This window comes from Xiphophorus hellerii, chromosome 18 (genome assembly GCF_003331165.1).
Source record: "Xiphophorus hellerii strain 12219 chromosome 18, Xiphophorus_hellerii-4.1, whole genome shotgun sequence".
Taxonomy (NCBI): domain Eukaryota; kingdom Metazoa; phylum Chordata; class Actinopteri; order Cyprinodontiformes; family Poeciliidae; genus Xiphophorus; species Xiphophorus hellerii.
In genome coordinates, this window is record NC_045689.1 from 30,162,620 (window position 1) to 30,185,885 (window position 23,266).

General features: G+C 38.6%; 6 protein-coding genes across 11 annotated transcripts; 2 read left to right on the plus strand and 4 right to left on the minus strand.

Annotated features, from left to right (window-relative positions):
* Positions 1–3,506: 3,506 nt before the first annotated feature.
* Positions 3,507–5,736, minus strand: LOC116737376 (odorant receptor 131-2-like). 2 transcript variants are annotated; one of them, XM_032590475.1, is made up of 3 exons: positions 4,844–5,736; positions 4,637–4,732; positions 3,507–4,519 (listed from the first exon to the last, which is right to left on the minus strand). In XM_032590475.1, the coding sequence occupies exons 2-3, from the start codon at positions 4,700–4,702 to the stop codon at positions 3,767–3,769; spliced, it is 819 nt and encodes a 272-aa protein (XP_032446366.1). In that variant the 5' UTR covers positions 4,703–4,732; positions 4,844–5,736; the 3' UTR covers positions 3,507–3,766. The 2 variants fall into 2 exon arrangements, with proteins under 2 accessions (XP_032446366.1, XP_032446365.1); XM_032590474.1 differs by having other exon boundaries at positions 3,507–4,732.
* A 1,147-nt stretch (positions 5,737–6,883) lies between these two features.
* LOC116737304 (diablo homolog, mitochondrial-like) lies at positions 6,884–8,508 on the plus strand. 3 transcript variants are annotated; one of them, XM_032590372.1, is made up of 6 exons: positions 6,884–7,183; positions 7,285–7,402; positions 7,478–7,603; positions 7,696–7,806; positions 7,906–8,002; positions 8,107–8,508. In XM_032590372.1, exons 1-6 carry the CDS (start codon positions 7,068–7,070, stop codon positions 8,310–8,312), a joined length of 774 nt encoding a protein of 257 aa, XP_032446263.1. In that variant the 5' UTR covers positions 6,884–7,067; the 3' UTR covers positions 8,313–8,508. The 3 variants fall into 3 exon arrangements, with proteins under 3 accessions (XP_032446263.1, XP_032446264.1, XP_032446265.1); XM_032590373.1 differs by having other exon boundaries at positions 7,285–7,384; XM_032590374.1 differs by having other exon boundaries at positions 6,885–7,183; positions 7,285–7,360.
* A 183-nt stretch (positions 8,509–8,691) lies between these two features.
* On the minus strand, positions 8,692–10,405 carry LOC116737303 (odorant receptor 131-2-like). The gene has a single exon (XM_032590371.1). The coding sequence runs from the start codon at positions 10,325–10,327 to the stop codon at positions 9,404–9,406; it is 924 nt and encodes a 307-aa protein (XP_032446262.1). The 5' UTR covers positions 10,328–10,405; the 3' UTR covers positions 8,692–9,403.
* A 1,798-nt stretch (positions 10,406–12,203) lies between these two features.
* On the minus strand, positions 12,204–13,213 carry LOC116708195 (odorant receptor 131-2-like). Its single transcript, XM_032546027.1, has one exon. The coding sequence runs from the start codon at positions 13,170–13,172 to the stop codon at positions 12,249–12,251; it is 924 nt and encodes a 307-aa protein (XP_032401918.1). The 5' UTR covers positions 13,173–13,213; the 3' UTR covers positions 12,204–12,248.
* Positions 13,214–18,776: 5,563 nt separating this feature from the next.
* On the plus strand, positions 18,777–20,401 carry LOC116708264 (diablo homolog, mitochondrial-like). Of its 3 annotated transcripts, none has more exons than XM_032546122.1 (6): positions 18,777–19,076; positions 19,178–19,295; positions 19,371–19,496; positions 19,589–19,699; positions 19,799–19,895; positions 20,000–20,401. In XM_032546122.1, exons 1-6 carry the CDS (start codon positions 18,961–18,963, stop codon positions 20,203–20,205), a joined length of 774 nt encoding a protein of 257 aa, XP_032402013.1. In that variant the 5' UTR covers positions 18,777–18,960; the 3' UTR covers positions 20,206–20,401. The 3 variants fall into 3 exon arrangements, with proteins under 3 accessions (XP_032402013.1, XP_032402015.1, XP_032402014.1); XM_032546124.1 differs by having other exon boundaries at positions 19,178–19,253; XM_032546123.1 differs by having other exon boundaries at positions 18,778–19,076; positions 19,178–19,277.
* A 700-nt stretch (positions 20,402–21,101) lies between these two features.
* LOC116708263 (odorant receptor 131-2-like) lies at positions 21,102–22,273 on the minus strand. The gene has a single exon (XM_032546121.1). The coding sequence runs from the start codon at positions 22,096–22,098 to the stop codon at positions 21,175–21,177; it is 924 nt and encodes a 307-aa protein (XP_032402012.1). The 5' UTR covers positions 22,099–22,273; the 3' UTR covers positions 21,102–21,174.
* Between the last annotated feature and the right edge of the window lie 993 nt (positions 22,274–23,266).

Sequence of the window (23,266 nt, forward strand, 5' to 3'; positions counted from 1 at the left end):
TAGTTTCTGTTTCAGAAAAACACAGTAAATTTCAGTTTACACAAAAAGAGTTAAAGAATAACAATGTTCAACATTTTCCCCATTGACCGAACTTCACTCACCTACCAATCCCTTTATCAGCCAGAGGAGCTCAGACTGTTTTACTTCACATGGTGTCTTTGTAGAGACGTGTTTCAGGAGGAATTGCCTCCTTAACTCAGATGTTCAAGTCATTTTCTACTATGTAGGCTTGGACCCGATTCCTCCAGAGACACACAACCATTGCCAAGTGTTGAGATTCTAATTAGCAACAGATTTCAGAGGAGAGAACAGCTAATAAAGTTTCACAAAACATAAAAGTGAAACTTTCCAACTGATAAAACTAGGAAGAAGTTATCTTCTCTGCATAGACAACCTTACACTTTATATTCTAAAATGAAATTTATCCAAATACTTTGTGATGGAAGTGTAGATATCCATAGTATATACACATATTTTTAAATTTCAACTACAAACCTCAATGAGCTTTTATGGGATTTATGTGATATCTGATAAAGTACAAGTAGATTAATACCTGGCTTATTTTAAGACCAGGACTGTAAAATATAGGATTTTCTTTAAATGATAGAGATAGCAACTGATTCAAATAAATAAATATTAGATAGGTGGATAGATAGATACATTTATTTTCTAAAATGTACTTTGAGAACAAGTGAGCCATTCTAGCTGCAGCGATACACCAATCACGCGTTATAACCATCTGCCTAATAATACTTAGGCCCTCTTTCAGTTTATAAACAGCCTTCATTTGTTAAAGGAACAGTACTGTGAAAAAAATACATGTACATCATGGTAAAATGTTATTCCCTCATCAAAAACATAATGTATATCACCCCCATTTGTATTTCCTAAATATTGTTTCATGTGCATTGTCTGCTCATACAGTTGGGCCTTTTTCAGTGCACAAAAACAACTCAGAGAAAGTTGATGATTTGATTCTTTTTTGTTTTTGCTGAAGGTCCATGAGTATAGGGCATAAGACATATGGCAAAGGTCAACAGGCCGGGACTTGAACGTGTAACAGCCACTTTGAGGACCAATGCCATCGTATATGGCATTGGTCCCCAAAAGATGAGGCTTTTTATCACCTCGGACCGGTCAAGGCTTGGCGATTTTACTGTGGCCTAAGGGATTGGGGGATTGGGGTTGAACCGTCAGACAAGGCTTCTGCATGTTGGTGTGCCCGCTAAAGCCTAGTTCAGATGGCACAATTTCCAATTTTTGCCCTGATTTTCCCTTTACGAAAATCTTACAATGTTCCGAGTTCTAAGATTGTCGCTTGCGATAATCGTAACCATCCTGCAGTGTGTGGTGTGTTACGCAGAACGTTGGACCGTTGCGATCTAAAATTGGGCATATTCAACATATTTTATTGTCTTGGGCCAGCCTGTGGGGTTTTCCCTGACTGGGAGCAGCCTGTTGAATGTGACAGGTAGCCAATCAGAAAGCACAGTGACATAAGAACGGAGGGGAATCCCAAACAGCTGACATGGCAGCTGACATGGCGCAACCAAGAGTCCGGACATCGGAGATGATATGTGGAAACAGCATGAATGTTTATTCAGCATTTCATACAAGAAATATCAACAGAAATGATAATGAGAGGAACTGGAGTGAAACTGGTACCGCAGTTGATAAACCCGGTAACTTTTCATCATTAACGTGACATAAATAGGTTATAAAGATAAGGCTATTTATTCAGTCAGGGCTTGACGCTGACACTAGCTCGCTTAAAATGAGTCCACAAACTGTCACTATAGCTTCTACATCGTCATCCGTGTTTGTTTATTCTACATTCACGTATGTTGGGGGTTTTACGGGATTTTCTTCTGGAACAGGGATGTTCGCGAGTGAAATCAGTTCGTGTGTGGTGTGTTGCTCCTGCCATGTGACCAATCGAACCTGTTATACTTTTATCGGCTTGTGTCGTGTGTGGTCACGGAGGTCTGGAAAATCGTCTGACTATCCTTAAATTGTGCCGAACTAGACTTAGGACTCATAAGCCCTACTCCTCTACACGCGACCCTAACGTTCTCTGAATTGTTGGTATGGTAACGTTTACACCTTCAAAATACGACACAGATGCGCCACAAAAACGAACATTTTACTTTCATGAAATTTTTAACTCACGATAACGACAAATTAATTGGGGACGACTTGCGCTTTATCCCTGCACCACTTTGTTGCATGCTTCAACAAGACTTCTTCTAAAATAAAAAAGCTCAATTTTACCTTTTTATAACGTTTTCAATCAGCATTTCATCAGTTACTCTACTATGGTAGCTTTCCACTTGTCTGTAAGTCACGTAGATGATGTTGGGCTTTCTTCAAGCACAAATTTAAACTATTTCAAAACATTTTCTAAAAACAATTGAACAAGCAATACGTACAAGCAGAGAAAATCATGTGCATACATAACCAAGAACAAAATAATTTGTTTACCACTACTTTTCTGTTTGAAAAGGAATAGGAAGCATTAAACAACTTCTGAAGAACATATTTTACAGTATATCTATTGAAATACAGTGACTTAACAGCAACATTGCAAAAGGATTTTACTTCAGAAACATAACACAATAAATTTACAGAAGGTTTTCCACATAATGAAAGCATTTAAATAGGCATTTAGCAGACTTTCCTAATGTCAAGAGCAAAAGAGGACCAATGCTGCATTTGAGGGCAGACTGGAAATCAGAATTTTTAATGTTTTGTGAAATAAAAAAAACATATATTACTGATATTTTTAACAAATTTCATGTTTGAAATAATTTCCTCAGAATGTCTCCATCTGCAAAATTTGTAGTTTAGTTCTTCTCATTTAGGAATGAAAGAAATTGTCACCTTTCTGTCATTTTTGCTTATGATTTTGGCAAAAAATTAAAAACAGACATCACTGCCTCTTCAGTACTAAAATACGATACGAAAATATCACCAGTCAAAAAAATTACTTAGGCCATTGCTTTAAAAATGTAGCAATATGTCAATATTAAATTGTGAAGGAACATGTTGACAATTTGCAGAAGCAGAACAATTGTAATATCTTTGCCAATTACATTTTTATTTCAGATTCATAATTCTGCACAGACACATCACTTATTTTCCTTTGCTACTTATATGATCATATATCAATTTCAGAGTTTAAAAATCCATGTATATTTTATGAGTTTGGGGAAACATCTTATTAACTGTTAGCTGTACCTAACAGTGTGAACTTTAAAAAAAAAAACTGGTTAAAAGCTGTTCAGAAGTGTTTGTGGTCTGAATCTTGTTAAATAATCTTTTCCAGTGGTTTTTTTTTATTACAGAATGATATTACTATGAAACATCAACACTGTCAACCTTTTTTTTTTTTTTTTACCCCTCCAGGGGGTCTTTTTGTGGGCTCTAGTGTCCCTTATGTGGCAGTAGGCTGACAGGAAACGGGGAAGGAGAAAGACATGTGGCAAATATCGTCGGGTCCGGGAGTCGAACCATCGACGGCCGCGTCGAGGACTCAAAGCCTCCAAATATGGGTCGCGCTAACCCCTACGCCACCACGGCACGCCAACACTGTCAACCTTTTAAGATGTTTCCCATCTCAGTGCACAGTAGAGAATGCTGTCTTTGGGTCTTATGGGTACCAGTACCTCTGAAAAAACATCTTTGGTTGTGTCTGTCCAGCTTTAGGACCTGCACCAACCATGATTGTGTAGGAATATAACACATTATCAAGATTAAATTTGAGTCACTATTTAAAAAAGGGTTTTCTTTTCTTTGAGCAGCAGAGGAATCTGTTCCCAATGTGCTTTCTCAGACTCTGGTCCCTGAAGCCATAAATGAGCGGACTGAGAAAGCGAGGTATCAGGATGAAACAGAAATAATTAAAAAAGGCGACATCCTCAGCCAGCCAGTTTGTGTGGAGCCCAATGAGAGTTTCGGAGATGGGCATAGTGAAAGCCAGCAAGCACAGCAGCAGCTGGAAGCCGTGCAGCAGCACAGTGTGCATGGCTTTGCTCACTGAAGCTCTGTCCTGCCGCATCTTCCTGGTTTCCATCACAATCCTCATATAGGTGAAGAGGATGATAACACTTACCACTGCAAAGAAAAGTACATACACAGCAAACCGATACAGTCCCTGGATTAGGGATGAGTTAATAACAGTACCTTTGCAAAGCATGTTTGTAAAAAGGACATCTACAATGGGACTGTACTTCCCGATAGAAAACTCAATAATGGCGAATATGAAGCTGATGATCCACAGAGGCAGAATAATGATCCAGATACGGTCTGAGCGCCAGGAGGCCGGGCGCTGCAGAGGATAGAAAATGGAAACATATCGCTCCAGTGACATGGCAGCCAGGATCAAAGTGGTGTTCAGAAAGGTACAGGTGCACACAAAGAGCAGAGGGACACAGAACAGAAGAGGTAACTTGACCTGACCCATCACACAGAGGAAGAGCAGCACAGAGGACAGGATCTGCAGGGTGTCGTTGATCATCATCTGTGCAAACAGGATGTAACGGGAAGTGTCCAAAAACTGTCTGTGAGAGGCAAAGATCTGCAGCATGACAGCGATGAAGTACAGGAAGACGCAGAACAACGGGATTACCACACACACCTTGATGATCACAGAGAAGCTTTTTGGGGAAGTTTCATTGACAGAAAGCACAGACAGATTCTGCATTTTGCTGCTCTGAACAAATAGTTCCTGTTTCTGAAAAACAGTAGCAAAACAGTAAGTTTCAGTTTACACAAAAAGAACATAAAAATACAAATTACAATCTATTAATGCTCGACATTTCACTATTGACCGTACTTCACTCACCTACCAATCCCTTTATCAGGCAGAAGAGCTTACAGTTTTTTACTTCTCATGGTGTCTTTGTAGAGAAACATTTCAGGATGAATCCGTCTTAACTGAAATGTTTAGGTCACGTTGCATTATATAGGCTTGGACTTTATTCCTCTGAAGACACACCCCCATCGCCAAGTGACTCTTTATGATATTCTTGTTTGAAAACCTTACACATTACCTTCTGAAAGGAATGTTATCACAAATCCATGCAAGATAGTCATAAACATTTTTATGTTATATGTGATAAAGTAACAATAGACTGATGAATATCTTATTTTAAGAATAAAGTAACAGAAAAATATAGAATTTTCCAGTGTGGTTGCTGAGGCAAAACTCGGGTGTGGGAGGAGTTCAGCGAGGCCATGGAGAAAGACTTTCGCACGACTTCAAGGCGATTCTGGTCCACCATCTGCTGTACAGCAGTACAGCACCAACACTGTTCATAGTGGGGATGGTCTGCTGCTAACCTCAACAGCTGTAGGCTGAGCAAACTTCATCTGTGTAGCATAACACATCACGTGACATTCGGTAAAAAGTGTGACTGAAACACTAAAGTTTGAGCTTGCACCCTGGTCTCTGGAACATTTCAAAAAGCACTGAAGTGACAAAAAGAAGTGCTATATTTGGTGCATTGCATTATCTTCTTGGGCCATTTTCCAGTGTCTCCCTCTTGCACAGCTACGTCGAGGTCAGTGATCAGAGCTCAGGATTCCAGGGTTGAAAGAAGGTGATTCAATCAGCCAAGAAATGTCCGGAGTAGACAGAGAGCAGCTCAATAGTTTGGTAAATCCCCCACAGTTTGAGTAAATCTTGAGTCGTAAGATTTCAACTGATTACCATGAATCTCTTGGGCTCAGTTGTTCAACCTGAAGGTTTAACCCAAAGGCGTAACCCGTTTTGTCAACAAGCAGAGTTTAGAGCTGAGGTTCGTCAGCTCTTTACGTCCATTCTGCGTCAGTAAAAAGGGATGGACAGGGGTTGGACTGTAATCTGTCCAAAGCAAATTTTCTCCAACTGAACTCAGAATGAAACAACATAACTATTTTTGGCTGGGAGACAAAATTGACGCTCTTCAAATCAACAGGATTCTTGGTTATACATTAAATGACACAGAAAAAAGACAAACGAAAAAGTTAATTTCACGACGTTCAGCAATTCCTTGGAAGACCACTTGGTTGACTTATTCCCAGTCGTATCTTTTTCTCTTGAATTCATTTTGCAATTCAGACTTGACTGAGCAATAAGTGGCACTTAGAAGACATTTTTCTTTTACTTTGCAGCAGGTTAACTTGAGATTAGATTTAAATGTAAAAGGTTTGATTTGAAACATAGAAACTAAAGATTAGATCATGTTGGAACGTGTGACTTGACAATGAGATTGTACTGTCATTTTGAAATGTCTGCGTAATACACAAGCACATTTTATACATTTTATAAAAGTTATCCTATTCAGCAGGGATCTCTTGACTCATGATTGTGTATATTATTGTAACTGTGCACTTTTTTATTTTATAATTTTGTACAGTATATTATAATTACTATTATTGCTAATGTTGCTCTTGTTTCTATATACTCCTTTGGAACTTCTGTGTGAAAATATATATATATCTGGTAGACGAAGGCCAGTTGCCTAAGGGATTGTATACAAGGAATTGTATACAAGGTTGATAGAGGACGGTCAAGTTCGAAAGGGACTGTATGCGAAGCAGATTATGATTGGCATCAGACATATTGTCTACAAGCTTGGGCTGAGTAATGCTGGATTTTTTAGGCCTGATCTAAACTCTTAACAGGGATCCAACCTCCAGAAGTGTGGGACAAGAGGTGCACAGAGAATAAAGTAAACGAACAGGGAAAGTGTTGTCCAAACTCACTACCCGCCTCTCTGTCCTGCACGTATCAGTAGGACTTTAGATAAAGCCAAATACGTACATTTGCAAGCAACGTCAACAGATCAATACCTTTTACGTAATCAACACAAGCTGAGGCTTTATAAATATCCTAAGGGTGGAACTGTCAACACTCACTCAACAGACTCCAAACTTTCTGGATTCTTTTCTTCATTCTACAAACACAAGCCATCAATAAGTGAGCAGGACTTTCTTTTACTTTGTTGAAGACAGAAAATCAGCACTTATTGCTCAACAAATCTTAAAAAGCGTCAGCTAGAGCAGCTAAACTAAAAGTCTTCAAGATGCAAGCCGTTCGTCGGTGTTCAGCGTGTGCAAAACGTGCTGCAGGAGGACTGGTACAAAACCAGGAGGTTTCCCTGTTGCAAAGGAGAGGAGCAGCCTGCATCCACTACCTCAGGTAAGTTACTTTGTAAACAGGAAGCAATAGCAGTTTAAGTTCTTATTTGCTGTCCATAACTTTAGATCTCTAAGTATTTCTTGTATCTTTTCCCTCTGCAGTACTTCTGAGAAGAGGAGGTCTGGAGTCCAGAAACCTGGAGAGATGACGAACCCGACTCACATCAGCCTGGCCTCATTAAGTGTCGGTCATGGGCTTTGGGTGAGTCAAAGACTCAATGTAAAAATAAAAAAAACTATTCATCATGCCTTACAAGAAGAAAATATTAAAACTAATGTTCTTTTCTTTTTGCAGCAGGTTGAGGATCTTTCCCATAACTCTCTGATCAGGAGGGCTGCCTCAGTGCTGACAGACAGCTCCAGTTCTTTCCTCTCTCAGGCCACCCTGGCTCTCACCGATGCGCTGACAGACTACTCAAAGGTAGATTCTGCATTTGCATTAAATGTCCAAATTGTTGGTGTTGATTCATCACAGGAATATTAAACCTGCTCCTGTTTTTCTCTTTTCCAAAGGCTGTGCACTCACGCATCATTTTCCAAAAGAGATATCTTGCATCCGTGGGCAAGATGAGTCCATCAGAGGAGGAATCCCTCCAGCGGGCGATCAGTGGCTGGCGTTCAGAGGTAGGCCTGAGAAAAGATCTGAATTACACTTCTAACATTTTTGTTTCTTTATAAACATGTATTTGTTATACTGATTATTTCTTGTATGTGTCCTGACAGGCTGCTGAGAGACTGAATGAATGTAAGCATTATGACTCGACCTGGATTAAAGCTGTCAACCTCTCTAAAATGGCAGCTGAGGCAGCATACTCCTCAGGTGAGGGAAATTAGAGCAGTGTAGTCAAACTTCTAATATGTACTTTTGACCATTTCCATATTGTTCAGAAAATGATGTGCATGTTTGGGCCTCTAATTTTGCAGGAGCCCATCAGGCGTCCATCCTGGTCCAAACAAATATTCAGGTGGCCCAGTCGCAAGTGGAGGAGGCACGGAAACTGTCATCAGAGGCAGATAAGAAGCTGGCCGAGACTAAAGTGGAGGAGATCCAGCGAATGGCCGAATATTCAGCTTTTCTAGAGGGCAGCGAGGAGCATGAGGTGCACGAGGCTTATCTACGGGAGGACTGAGTCAACCACAGCAGAAATCATGTCAGAGTGCAATTGATTTCCTTCTGAAACGTTCATCTATTAAACTTTTTTTTTTCTTTTCACTTTAACTTAATCTGGATTCTATAGCATTGTATAGATTGTATATATTTATATTTACAAGAAAGGCAACAGATTTCCAGATGGAAATAAATAAATAGCAATTTTTTAAGTATTATCTACTGTATCCCTTGTTATTTATTTGATTCGTGTCGTTTCCACAATTAAATCATCAGTGATGAATATGGAGAAAGAGAACAACAACAAAAGCTGATGTTTTACTGTAGCAAGAATGTTTGTTTTTTTTATTATGTTTATCATTTTTTATGTTGAAAAAATAAAAAGATAAAGTATGAAAACACTTTTGTGGGGATTTTTTTTTCAAAGATTTGTGTTGCCTTTTCACATTTTCCCAAAGCTGTGATGATTTGATCTTGTTTATAAAGCAAAGGTTGAGACATAACTGAGCTAATGAGAACTCGCAAAACAGACTATTCGATTGAAAAGTTTTTGATTCCGAGTTTATTTTTATTTCTGTAAAAATTCTAATTGTATTACAGATGTCACAATGATTTTTAAAAAGAGAGAGTGAACTTTATCATGATCTGGCAGATTAGAGCGAGATCATGGCTCTAATCTGCAAGGTTTGTGTCAAGGTTTACTGAGATAAAGGAATATAAAGTTTTAAAAAAGGTTGCAGTACATTCCCTTTCATGCTGTTTCTGCAATTTAAAGTCCATCTATCATGAAGCCAGAGATAATTGTTTTCTTATTTTAGCAGCAGAAGTAATAAATAATAGACTTGCCTATTGTGCTGGAATAATTGTACAGAGCTGCACTGTCGTCGTATTTCAAAATGTAGAACTGCATGAACTGATTGGAAAACAATTATTTAGAAACATGCAAGCAACTCATGGGAGAAAAGATTTAGGAATGTAATTATAATTTAAAACTTTTGTTAATTTCTTACAATTTAGAACAAATTATGCATAAAAATAAAAGCAAAACCACAGAGCGTAATAGTAATAATAATAATATAATTCAATCTTTTCTGTACTTCTAGGTAATTTAACTCAGACTGTGAATCTTTTACGAAAACAGAAGCAAATATAATTTTTAAGTGCAAGAAAAAACATTTCATCCCTGAGCCCATAAATCAGAGGACTCAGACATCTCGGTGCGAGGCTAAATACTATGTAATTAAAATATCGGATATTCAAAAATAAATTAACATCAACTTTAAGCGCAGCAGCTTCAGTGAACGGGTTCCATAGCAGGATGAGGCAGAGCAACAGCTGGAAGGCGTGAAGAATCACGGTTCTCATTCCTTTCTGTGTCGATTGTTTATTCTCTCCAGATGCAGCTTTGGCCACTTTGACAATCTGAATATAGCAGAAAACTAAGATGATGCACATGATGAAAAAGTAAAGTTGACTTATGGCAGACCTAAAGTGACGTTGCCACGGTTGTAAAATAAATATCTCCACTGAACACAACGCCCTTTGTTCGTAAAGGCCCAACGACGCCGTTGCAAAGAATATGGAGAGATTCAACATGGAGGGAACGGAGCTGATACCGTGAATGACGAGGATGCAGTGCATTGACCTGCGTGTGGAGCAGAGCTCTGCGTGCCGCAGTGGCAGGCAAATGGCCACGTAACGCTCCAGAGTCATAGCTGTCAGAGTCACAGGTGTGACCGCAACATAGAGCAACGTGACAATGGAAATGACGGTACACAACCACACCTGTATGGTGAACTGAAGAAAGTTGATAATTACCAAAACATTAGATAGGATTAGCACAAAACTGTCCGACATCAACATCACAGCAAATAAAATATACCGAGTGCTGGTGTGGAAGCACTCCTTCTTGAAGAACGTCACAATGAGCAACATGTTGATGCACAGAAAAATAGCCACCAAAATCTGAACGAGCAAAACACGGAAGCTTATCTGCTGCTGGAAAGAGCCAACAGCAACAGAGCTGTTATTAGACATTTTCCTTTTAAAGAAAAGAAAATGATTCAGTCAATTGATGCAACAACTCATTGAATGCATTGTGTTTCAATAATAAACAACAAAACAGGATTATTTCAATAACATACAAAATCAAAGTCCAACCAAGGTGCTCAGATAAAATGCAGTAATTTCAAAACCTCTGATTCTGCTCCAATGCAAATAGTTTTAAACAACCTGTTCACAAAGATCTCCTTGCATGAAGGCTTTAAATACAAGACATCCAGGAGCAATATCTAATGAAAGTTAACTCTGTGGTGTCGTCATCGCCACTTGCTGTTTGTGCACCTCAGTTGTTCTCAAGAGGGAACAGAAGAAAAAAAATGAGTTCTAGATGTTTGTCTCAATCTTGTTAAAAGAAAAAAAACTTTTTACATTGTCTTTCAAATTGATACCATTAGGCTGAAATACAGAGTTTCTCAAGAATACTACATTTTAAAAAGAAGCTTAATAGTTTTTAAGCTTCAATCAATTTTTCAATCAATTTTTTTTGATTGAAAAATTGATTGAAAAATTGTGCACTGATGGAAATTTATATTTATCGGCTTGACAGATCTGATTTTGGACTGCAGATAGGCTTTCACCTGATTCAAAACAGTGAAAGGACTGACACACAGCAAACCAGCACCACAACAAACAATCCTCCCTGGAAATGTCTCAATGATAAAACACATTTTTTTTGATCAGGGAAGATGGCTAGCAGGAAGAATGCTGCACTTTGACAAAACATAAGGCCTTTCTGCAGTACAGGACCCAGCCTTGTTATACTCTGGCGCTGGTTGTGTTTGCATTGAGCTGAGTGCCACCTCAAAACTTTGTTATGTAGCTTCAGCCTCTGATTTCTCTGCCTGCATTTACAGGACGTTTGTTTGTTTGTTTCTGTAGTAGTCTGCACCTCAGTAATCAGTTTCCCCTTTTCATCTCAGATTTGTAGCCCAAACAAAATTCATTCATGTAACATAACATATACGATGACCTCCTGTAAAAATTGTGAATGAGACATTAAGGTGCGAGCTACAGGGCTAAATGGCTGGAGACCAGTCTTGAGACGAAAACTGACTCTACTTGTTTTTTCTTGGTCTTGGGCTCATTAGACAAAATGGGTTTGTGACTCTTCATCTTCACCCGCAGACGTACAACAAGCTGAATGAAAATTAAATCAACATAAGTGATCAGAGTACACAGGTTTTACTGGTTGGCCATGCACAACCTCCAGATGAATTGGGCATCTGAACGGATTCTGTTCTAGCAAGAATGTTTGGGTTTTTTTAATTATGTTTATAATTTTTGTTATTTTGAAAAAATAAGACATTTTAAAAAGTATTTTAAAAATCTGTTGTGGCGATTTATTATTATTTATTTCTTTATTTTTTTTTAGATGGTTTGATCTTGGTGACGAAGCAAGGGTTGAGACATCACTCAGTCTAAGAAGTCACAAAACAAAAAAAGTCTATTTGATTTAAAATTTTTCGATTTTGAGTCAATTTTTTTCTCTATTGTGACTTCTTCTAATTATATTACAGAAGTCACAACTTAATAAAGAAAAGACAGAGTGAACCTTATCATGACTTTAATCTGCAAAGTTTGTGTCGCGGTTTACCAAGATTAAGAAACATAACAGTTTTTATACAAAAGAGATTACAGTATACATGGACATCAGTCATATTTTTCTACAATGTTTTCCTTTTAACAAGAAAATAGAGAGATTTTGGGCATTTGAAAGAAAACAAAAAAAAATTAAACAATATAAAACATTATTAGAAGTTACAACAATTTAAAAAAAAACAAAAACACTTGACATTTGTGTTATAACTTTTTACAAGGGATGCTTATATATAAATATAGAGTAAAACTGACTTTCTGTGCTTATTTCACACTTTGTACTCATTATCCTTAGTACCACTTAGAATGTGTATCTTTTATCAAATCTGAGGCAGATATTGTTTTTAAGTGCAAGAAAAAACATTTCATCCCTGAGCCCATAAATCAGAGGACTCAGACATCTCGGTGCCACACTGAATAATAAGTAGTTACAGTATCGGATGTCCATGAACAAAGTAAAATCAGCTTTAAGCGCAGCATCTTCAGTGAACGGGCTCCACAGCTGGATGAGGCAGAGCAACAGCTGGAAGGCGTGAAGAATCACGGTTCTCATTCCTTTCTGTGTCGACTGTTTATTCTCTCCAGATGCAGCTTTGGCCACTTTGACAATCTGAATATAGCAGAAAACTAAGATGATGCACATGATCAAAAAGTAAAACTGACTTATGGCAGACCTAAAGTGGCGCTGCCACGGTTGTAAAAGGAACATCTCCACCGAACACAACGCTCTTTGTTGGTAAAGTTCAAAAGAAGCTGTTGCAAAGAATATGGAGAAAGTCAGTAAACAGGGAACGGAGCTGATACCGTGAATGACGAGGATGCAGTGCATTGACCTGCGTGTGGAGCAGAGCTCTGCGTGCCGCAGTGGCAGGCAAATGGCCACGTAACGCTCCAGAGTCATAGCTGTCAGAGTCACAGGTGTGACCGCAACATAGAGCAACGTGACAATGGAAATGACGGTACACAACCACACCTGTATGGTGAACTGAAGAAAGTTTACAAGCACCATAAGATTAGAAAGTACAAGCACAAAACTGTCCGACATCAACATCACAGCAAATAAAATATACCGAGTGCTGGTGTGGAAGCACTCCTTCTTGAAAAACGTCACAATGAGCAACATGTTGATGCACAGAAAAATAGCCACCAAAATCTGAACGAGCAAAACACGGAAGCTTATCTGTTGCTGGAAAGAGCCAACAGCAACAGAGCTGTTATTAGACATTTTCCTTTTAAAGAAATAGAGATTTGTTCAAATGATGCAACAACTCATTTGTTGCATTATGTTTAAATATTACTACGTAAAACAATATTCCTTAAAAAAAATACAAAATCAAAGTCCAACCAAGGTGCTCAGATGAAATGCAGTAATTTAAAAACCTCTGATTCTGCTCCAATGCAAATAGTTTTAAACAACCTGTTCACAAAGATCTCCTTGCATGAAGGCTTTAAATACAAGACATCCAGGAGCAATATCTAATGAAAGTTAACTCTGTGGTGTCGTCATCGCCACTTGCTGTTTGTGCACCTCAGTTGTTCTCAAGAGGGAACAGAAGAAAAAAAATGAGTTCTAGATGTTTGTCTCAATCTTGTTAAAAGAAAAAAAACTTTTTACATTGTCTTTCAAATTGATACCATTAGGCTGAAATACAGAGTTTCTCAAGAATACATTTTAAAAAGAAGCTTAATAGTTTTTAAGCTTCAATCAATTTTTCAATCAATTTTTTTTGATTGAAAAATTGATTGAAAAATTGTGCACTGATGGAAATTTATATTTATCGGCTTGACAGATCTGATTTTGGACTGCAGATAGGCTTTCACCTGATTCAAAACAGTGAAAGGACTGACACACAGCAAACCAGCACCACAACAAACAATCCTCCCTGGAAATGTCTCAATGATAAAACACATTTTTTTTGATCAGGGAAGATGGCTAGCAGGAAGAATGCTGCACTTTGACAAAACATAAGGCCTTTCTGCAGTACAGGACCCAGCCTTGTTATACTCTGGTGCTGGTTGTGTTTGCATTGAGCTGAGTGCCACCTCAAAACTTTGTTATGTAGCTTCAGTCTCTGATTTCTCTGCCTGCATTTACAGGACGTTTGTTTGTTTGTTTCTGTAGTAGTCTGCATCTCAGTAATCAGTTTCCCCTCTTCATCTCAGATTTGTAGCCCGAACAAAATTCATTCATGTAACATAACATATACGATGACCTCCTGTAAAAATTGTGAATGAGACATTAAGGTGCGAGCTACAGGGCTAAATGGCTGGAGACCAGTCTTGAGACGAAAACTGACTCTACTTGTTTTTTCTTGGTCTTTTTCTTGGTCTCTGTCTTAGTCTTGGTCTCATTAGACAACATGGGTGAATGTCGGTTTGAGACTCTTCATCTTCACCCGTAGATGTACAACAAGCTGAATGAAAATTAAATCAACATAAGTGATCAGAGTACACAGGTTTTTTCTGGTTTTTCCTCCAGCACAACCTCCACAACCTCCAGATGGATTGGACATCTGAACGGATTCTCTCATGGCATATGGATTGCAGAAAAAACAGTGGTTTCTCAGCTTCTGACCCTTCCTCCTCCTCAGATACAATTATTTCTTCTAAAGAAGATACCAATGGCCAAGTGGATTGCCCTGACCTCTCCAGAGTACCTGGAGTAGTTCCTCAATCTCTGTGAGGTCTTCAACAAGTCTAAAGCCACTGTTTTGCTGTAGCATCTCCCTTCAGATTACACCACCCATCTTCAGCCTGGTTCTTCACCACCCAGGGAAAGATTAAATTCTCTGTCAGGAGGCAATGAAGAATTATTCATCGTTTGACCGTCCTCATCTCCTGCTGGGGCTTATTTTCACTTGTGGAGAAAAGGGATAAGACAATTCTCCCATGCATTGACTACCATGACCTTGATGACTTCACAGTAAAGAACAGGGACCTACCTCTTCTTTTCTCTACAGCTATTGAACTGCTGCATGGTACTAAAATGTTCACAAAGCTGGACTTGTGCATTGCTTACCATCTAGTGAGAGTGCGAGGAGGAGATGAGTGAAAGACTGCTTTTAATACACCTAGTGTTCATTATGACTATTTAGAAATGCTTATTGAATTGACCGATGCACTTGCTTTTGCACTTGCCCTAGTAAATTATGTCTTTCGAGATCTTCTCAATATGTCTTTGTTTATCTTGATGATAATTTTCTTCTCTGGTGAACAGACAGGTCAGCCAAGTGCTCCACTGATTCCTTGGCAAGACTGAAAAGGGTGATGTTCATGTACCCAGAGTTTCCTTCCTTAGTTTTATCATTTGTGAGGGTGAGGTAAAGATGGCTCCAGTGAAAGTTAGTGCCATGACTGGGTGGCACCACAATCTCTAGCATTTTGCAGCTGCAAGGATTCCTTGATTTTGCACATTTTTACTCAAAGTTTATTTGCGACTTTTGCTCCATTGCAGCTCCTCTGCATCAAACAATGTTAGGCCTGAGTGGTCTATAAGACCTGTTCACATCTGTCTCTGACCTCACACTACCACATCCTCACTGCCTGTTTATTTTTGGAGATGGATCTCAGCGAGCTGTGAAGAACAACAGGCTTCACTCCTTTGCTTTTCTTTCCAGAATGTTGTCCTGTTCAGAAAGAAACTACGTATGAACATGAAGGTGGCAATGGAGGAGTGGAGACATTGGCTGGAGGGGACAGAATACCCTTTCTTGGTCTGGACTAATCACAAAAATCTTGAGTACATACTGAGTTAATTCTTTCAATTTTTCAGTTTTGTTTATACGCCGTTTTTTTTTCTTTTTTTTGTGCCTCCGTCTTGTTTTGTTACTGCAGTGACCTGGAGGATTGAGTCTTGACTCCACCCCTGTTGAGCTTGGACCTGGGTGTCTCTGGACGGGAGTCGAAAAGTTACATAACATTTTGGAAAAACACTGCTGTGACAAAAACAGGTGATACGTCTGATGCACTGCATTATCTCTTTTGACCGTTTTCCAGTGTCACTCTCTTGCACAATTGCGCCGAGGTCAGTGATCAGAGCTCAGGGTTCCAGGGTTGAAAGAAGGTGATTCAATCAGCCAAGAAAGATCTAAAGTAGATAGAGAGCAAGCACAATGGTTTGGTAAATCCCCCACAATTTAAGAGTAAATCTTGAGTCGTAAGGTTTGTACTGATTAACAAGAATCACGTGGGCTCAGTTGTTCAAGCTGAAGGTTTAACCCGTTTGGTAAACAGGCAGAGTGTAGGGAGCAGCTCGTTGGGTTTCGTCAGCTCTTTACGTCCATTCTGCGTCAGTGAAAAGGGATTGGACTGTAACCCTTCCAAAGCAAACTTTCTCCGTTTGGCCTCTGGATGGAAAAACATACCTATTTTTGGTTGGGAGCCAGAATACATGCTTTTCAAATCAACAGCGATCTCGGTTAAACATTAAATGACACAGAAAAAGGAAACAAATCAGGCTGTTCTCAGTTAGATGTAGAAAAAAGTGGATTTGACAAAGTCAGACCAGTGGGTTGATATGCATATTGCCTTAATAAATAAATAATAATAAATAGAAATTATCTGTAGCAGTCTACACTTTAGTAGACTAATGGCAAAAATAAAGTAGATCCTCTTTAAATCGCAGATTTCATTCACAATTCTTATTTAAAACATCTTTTTTCCCACTTTATTCATAATATGATGAAATATGTGAAGTAAACTATTGTAAACATGAGCTCAGATGTTAAAAACATTTGATTTGATTTTAAACGTAGAAACCGTAAAGCTCTGATCATTTTAAAACCCTTAACAGAGGTGATACTTTCATTTATCCATGTCTGGTTACGTATTGTATAGTTAAAATAATGACAATTAACATTTTGATCAACATATTCAAATAAGGCATTTTAGCTACACATTAAAACCAGGCTTTTCTTTATAAATAGGAGTGAAAACTACGAGAATGAACTGAGTTCATCATTGGACTTCCGTCATCAACCATTTATGATAAACCCAAGGATAAAAAAAAAGTGGACTTCACATATGTAATTACAAAATATCTGATTTTGTCTTTCTCGCGATTCTGGGGTGTTTGATTTTGATAATTTTCTTGTTTGCTTACTTTCTTAAGTCCTTCCATTCCACTTAATTTCCTGCAGTCATTATTGCTCTACAGCACAGGTGTCAAACTCCAGTCCTCAAGGGCCGGCATCCTGCAGTTTTTAGATGTGTCTCAAGTACAAAACACTGGAATGAAATGGCTTAATTACCTCCTCCTTGTGTACATAAGTTCTCCAGAGTCTTGCTAATGGCCTAATTATTCTATTCAGGTGTGGTGCAGCAGAGGCACATCTAAAGGTTGCAGGACACCGGCCCTTGAGGACTGGAGTTTGACACCCCTGCTCTACAGGTCTTGCCATACTCAGCAGTTGGTATCATCTTGAAGCTCTTGCCATATCTGTTCTTGCCTTTGGATTAAGTTTTCTAGTTTATTCGGGTGTTCTGTTTCTCGTATTTTTGGATGTACTTCTCTTAGATATTTGTTGCATCGTGTTTGTAGTCAACCACCTGCATCTTGTCAGTCTTCAAACTCCCCAGTAACCAGGCTCTTTATTTCCCGTTCCCTGCTGGATTCTTCCATTCCCTCCTGGTCTGCTCTTTTCCTGCCTGCTCATTGTTTTGATTCATTATGCCACGCTGTAAGTTTACGTTTATTTTATCAAAGACGTTGACTTTCCTTTGGCCTCCAGTTTTGCCTGCACTTGGGTCCTATTTTAAAACAACATAACACTTTTTACTGGCAGATTTGTATTTGATCATTGATCTGAAAGAATGTCAAACAACCTGTGGTTGTAATGGAAAGAAAACTATACTTATACTCACTGTATGTGTGAGTGTGTTTAAACCAATCATTTCATCAGAACTATGATCATAAAACCTCAACATCTAATGGTTAATGTCCTGATTCTGCATATTTTGTACGACACAAATAGCAGAATGTTCTTTACCCATCATGACCAGAGCAGACTGAGGCCTATGTAAAGCCATTATGTAATCATTACATAATTTCCTAAGCCATATCTTGAATAAATTGAGATACCTGTGTAATGGTCATATTATTATACTACTACATCATCCTGTCTAATTGCCCATGTCCTGAGGCTACCAGAACACTTGTTACAGTCCAAAAAAATCCATTAAAAAAAAAAAAAATTCTATATTTTATTTATGATTTTTTTCTGTTTTCCAAAAAAAGAAAAACACTAAAAGATGTATTAGGCAATTATGCTATGAGGCTAAAGGATATGCTCCAAAACAAGTAATGTAAATGATAGTGCTGCACCTGCTGGCTGTACTGAAGGTACAAAAAAATGTAAGCAACTCAGCAATCTCCTGATGTTTATCTGCTTTAGGTTTCATAAATCCATTGAAGCTTCAGTAATGTGTGATTTTAAAAAAAGCTACAAAGAAGTAGATTTTACCTTCAATGTTTATGACAATAGGTCTATTGATTATTTTTAATTACTTGAAAATATCAGCACATTGTTTTTCTATTGAAGATCAGAATGAAGGGAGAGTTACACGATTAAAGTATTTTGAAAGTTTTGATCAAATGTTTTTCTGCGAACACTAGCATCGCGTTAAACACATGTGCAACAAGAGGTGCACAGAGAATAAAGTACAACGAACAGGGAAAGTGTTGTCCAAACTCACTACCCGCCTCTCTGTCCTGCACGTATCAGTAGGACTTTAGATAAAGCCAAATACGTACATTTGCAAGCAACGTCAACAGATCAATACCTTTTACGTAATCAACACAAGCTGAGGCTTTATAAATATCCTAAGGGTGGAACTGTCAACACTCACTCAACAGACTCCAAACTTTCTGGATTCTTTTCTTCATTCTACAAACACAAGCCATCAATAAGTGAGCAGGACTTTCTTTTACTTTGTTGAAGACAGAAAATCAGCACTTATCGCTCAACAAATCTTAAAAAGCGTCAGCTAGAGCAGCTAAACTAAAAGTCTTCAAGATGCAAGCCGTTCGTCGGTGTTCAGCGTGTGCAAAACGTGCTGCAGGAGGACTGGTACAAAACCAGGAGGTTTCCCTGTTGCAAAGGAGAGGAGCAGCCTGCATCCACTACCTCAGGTAAGTTACTTTGTAAACAGGAAGCAATAGCAATTTAAGTTCTTATTTGCTGTCCATAACTTTAGATCTCTAAGTATTTCTTGTATCTTTTCCCTCTGCAGTACTTCTGAGAAGAGGAGGTCTGGAGTCCAGAAACCTGGAGAGATGACGAACCCGACTCACATCAGCCTGGCCTCATTAAGTGTCGGCCATGGGCTTTGGGTGAGTCAAAGACTCAATGTAAAAATAAAAAAAACTATTCATCATGCCTTACAAGAAGAAAATATTAAAACTAATGTTCTTTTCTTTTTGCAGCAGGTTGAGGATCTTTCCCATAACTCTCTGATCAGGAGGGCTGCCTCAGTGCTGACAGACAGCTCCAGTTCTTTCCTCTCTCAGGCCACCCTGGCTCTCACCGATGCGCTGACAGACTACTCAAAGGTAGATTCTGCATTTGCATTAAATGTCCAAATTGTTGGTGTTAATTCATCACAGGAATATTAAACCTGCTCCTGTTTTGCTCTTTTCCAAAGGCTGTGCACTCACGCATCATTTTCCAAAAGAGATATCTTGCATCCGTGGGCAAGATGAGTCCATCAGAGGAGGAATCCCTCCAGCGGGCGATCAGTGGCTGGCGTTCAGAGGTAGGCCTGAGAAAAGATCTGAATTACACTTCTAACATTTTTGTTTCTTTATAAACATGTATTTGTTATACTGATTATTTCTTGTATGTGTCCTGACAGGCTGCTGAGAGACTGAATGAATGTAAGCATTATGACTCGACCTGGATTAAAGCTGTCAACCTCTCTAAAATGGCAGCTGAGGCAGCATACTCCTCAGGTGAGGGAAATTAGAGCAGTGTAGTCAAACTTCTAATATGTACTTTTGACCATTTCCATATTGTTCAGAAAATGATGTGCATGTTTGGGCCTCTAATTTTGCAGGAGCCCATCAGGCGTCCATCCTGGTCCAAACAAATATTCAGGTGGCCCAGTCGCAAGTGGAGGAGGCACGGAAACTGTCATCAGAGGCAGATAAGAAGCTGGCCGAGACTAAAGTGGAGGAGATCCAGCGAATGGCCGAATATTCAGCTTTTCTAGAGGGCAGCGAGGAGCATGAGGTGCACGAGGCTTATCTACGGGAGGACTGAGTCAACCACAGCAGAAATCATGTCAGAGTGCAATTGATTTCCTTCTGAAACGTTCATCTATTAAACTTTTTTTTTTCTTTTCACTTTAACTTAATCTGGATTCTATAGCATTGTATAGATTGTATATATTTATATTTACAAGAAAGGCAACAGATTTCCAGATGGAAATAAATAAATAGCAATTTTTTAAGTATTATCTACTGTATCCCTTGTTATTTATTTGATTCGTGTCGTTTCCACAATTAAATCATCAGTGATGAATATGGAGAAAGAGAACAACAACAAAAGCTGATGTTTTACTGTATCAAGAATGTTTTTTTTTTATTATTATGTTTATCATTTTTGTTATTTTGAAAAAATAAAAAGACATTTTAAAAAGTATTTTAAAAATCTGTTGTGGCGATTTATTATTATTTATTTCTTTATTTTTTTTAGATGGTTTGATCTTGGTGACGAAGCAAGGGTTGAGACATCACTCAGTCTAAGAAGTCACAAAACAAAAAAAGTCTATTTGATTTAAAATTTTTCGATTTTGAGTCAATTCTTTTCTCTTTTGTGACTTCTTCTAATTATATTACAGAAGTCACAACTTAATAAAGAAAAGACAGAGTGAACCTTATCATGACTTTAATCTGCAAAGTTTGTGTCGCGGTTTACCAAGATTAAGAAACATAACAGTTTTTATACAAAAGAGATTACAGTATACATGGACATCAGTCATATTTTTCTACAATGTTTTCCTTTTAACAAGAAAATAGAGAGATTTTGGGCATTTGAAAAAAAACAAACAAAAAACTAAACAATATAAAACATTATTAGAAGTTACAACAAATCTCTTTTTTTTTGAAGCACTTGACATTTGTGTTATACATAATTTTTTACAAGGGATGCTTATATATAAATATTTATACTGTAAAAATGACTTTCTGTGCTTATTTCACACTTTGTACTCATTATCCTTAGTACCACTTAGAATGTGTATCTTTTTTCAAATCTGAGGCAGATATTGTTTTTAAGTGCAAGAAAAAACATTTCATCCCTGAGCCCATAAATCAGAGGACTCAGACATCTCGGTGCCACACTGAATAATAAGTAGTTACAGTATCGGATGTCCATGAACAAAGTAAAATCAGCTTTAAGCGCAGCATCTTCAGTGAACAGGCTCCACAGCTGGATGAGGCAGAGCAACAGCTGGAAGGCGTGAAGAATCACGGTTCTCATTCCTTTCTGTGTTGACTGTTTATTCTCTCCAGATGCAGCTTTGGCCACTTTGACAATCTGAATATAGCAGAAAACTAAGATGATGCACATGATCAAAAAGTAAAACTGACTTATGGCAGACCTAAAGTGGCGCTGCCACGGTTGTAAAAGGAACATCTCCACCGAACACAACGCTCTTTGTTGGTAAAGTTCAAAAGAAGCTGTTGCAAAGAATATGGAGAAAGTCAGTAAACAGGGAACGGAGCTGATACCGTGAATGACGAGGATGCAGTGCATTGACCTGCGTGTGGAGCAGAGCTCTGCGTGCCGCAGTGGCAGGCAAATGGCCACGTAACGCTCCAGAGTCATAGCTGTCAGAGTCACAGGTGTGACCGCAACATAGAGCAACGTGACAATGGAAATGACGGTACACAACCACACCTGTATGGTGAACTGAAGAAAGTTTACAAGCACCATAAGATTAGAAAGTACAAGCACAAAACTGTCCGACATCAACATCACAGCAAATAAAATATACCGAGTGCTGGTGTGGAAGCACTCCTTCTTGAAAAACGTCACAATGAGCAACATGTTGATGCACAGAAAAATAGCCACCAAAATCTGAACGAGCAAAACACGGAAGCTTATCTGTTGCTGGAAAGAGCCAACAGCAACAGAGCTGTTATTAGACATTTTCCTTTTAAAGAAAAGAAAATGATTCAGTCAATTGATGCAACAACTCATTGAATGCATTGTGTTTCAATAATAAACAACAAAACAGAATTATTTCAATAACATACAAAGCATAAGTCCAACCAAGGTGCTCAGATGAAATGCAGTAATTTAAAAACCTCTGATTCTGCTCCAATGCAAATAGTTTTAAACAACCTGTTCACAAAGATCTCCTTGCATGAAGGCTTTAAATACAAGACATCCAGGAGCAATATCTAATGAAAGTTAACTCTGTGGTGTCGTCATCGCCACTTGCTGTTTGTGCACCTCAGTTGTTCTCAAGAGGGAACAGAAAAATAGAAAATTAAATCAGGATATTTATTTCAAATTTGATTGTAAGAAATTACCGTAAGAAAAGACTTTTGATTTTTTTTTTTTTTTATTCAAAAAATGTGTATTAATGATTTTTCTAAAAGAACAAATCAAGTAGATACCAGCTTGGTTAAATAAGGTTTTTTATAGTCTGACAGAGAAATGACACGGGCCTGCTGCTCCATCAGTTGAAACCATTTGTAATTGGTGTACTGAAGAAAGAGAAGCGAGCCCAAGAATAACAGAGATTCTTTTTGAATCTGTGTCTTCATTTCCATTAAGTAGTGAGAACCATGGTCACAGGTAAATAGTCTGTACTTGTATGGTGCTTTATCTTGTCCGGAGGACAAGGTCCGCACCAGTTCTAAGACAAGCTGCTGCTTGTCCGGAGGACAAGATAAAGCACACACAGTGGCCCCAAGATACACGCACAGTGGCCCCATGATTTGGTGCAAGTATGGATACCACCATAGCTCATTCTCCCCAGGCTGAGTTGCACCTGTTCAACACCTTTTGAAACCCGTAGCTATCAAAGATGCACAGAGGCTCCCAAACACGACCCCAGCTGTTGCTTCAGTGAGCCGATGGCTGGAGAAACCCAGCACCACATGCCTGGATGAACTGCTGCCCACCTACACTCAAGCACTGAGGGGCAGAAATCTTTTACCATAAACTCTTGACATGGAAAGAGCGGGCTGGATCTTGTTCTGTTTCTTGACCCCATAACCAAGGAGATTGTCCTGCAACATGTGGGTCGCCGAGTTGATCCACCTATTGTAGCCACATCTTGCCCTGGGGATGTGGCTGCGATCCAGTA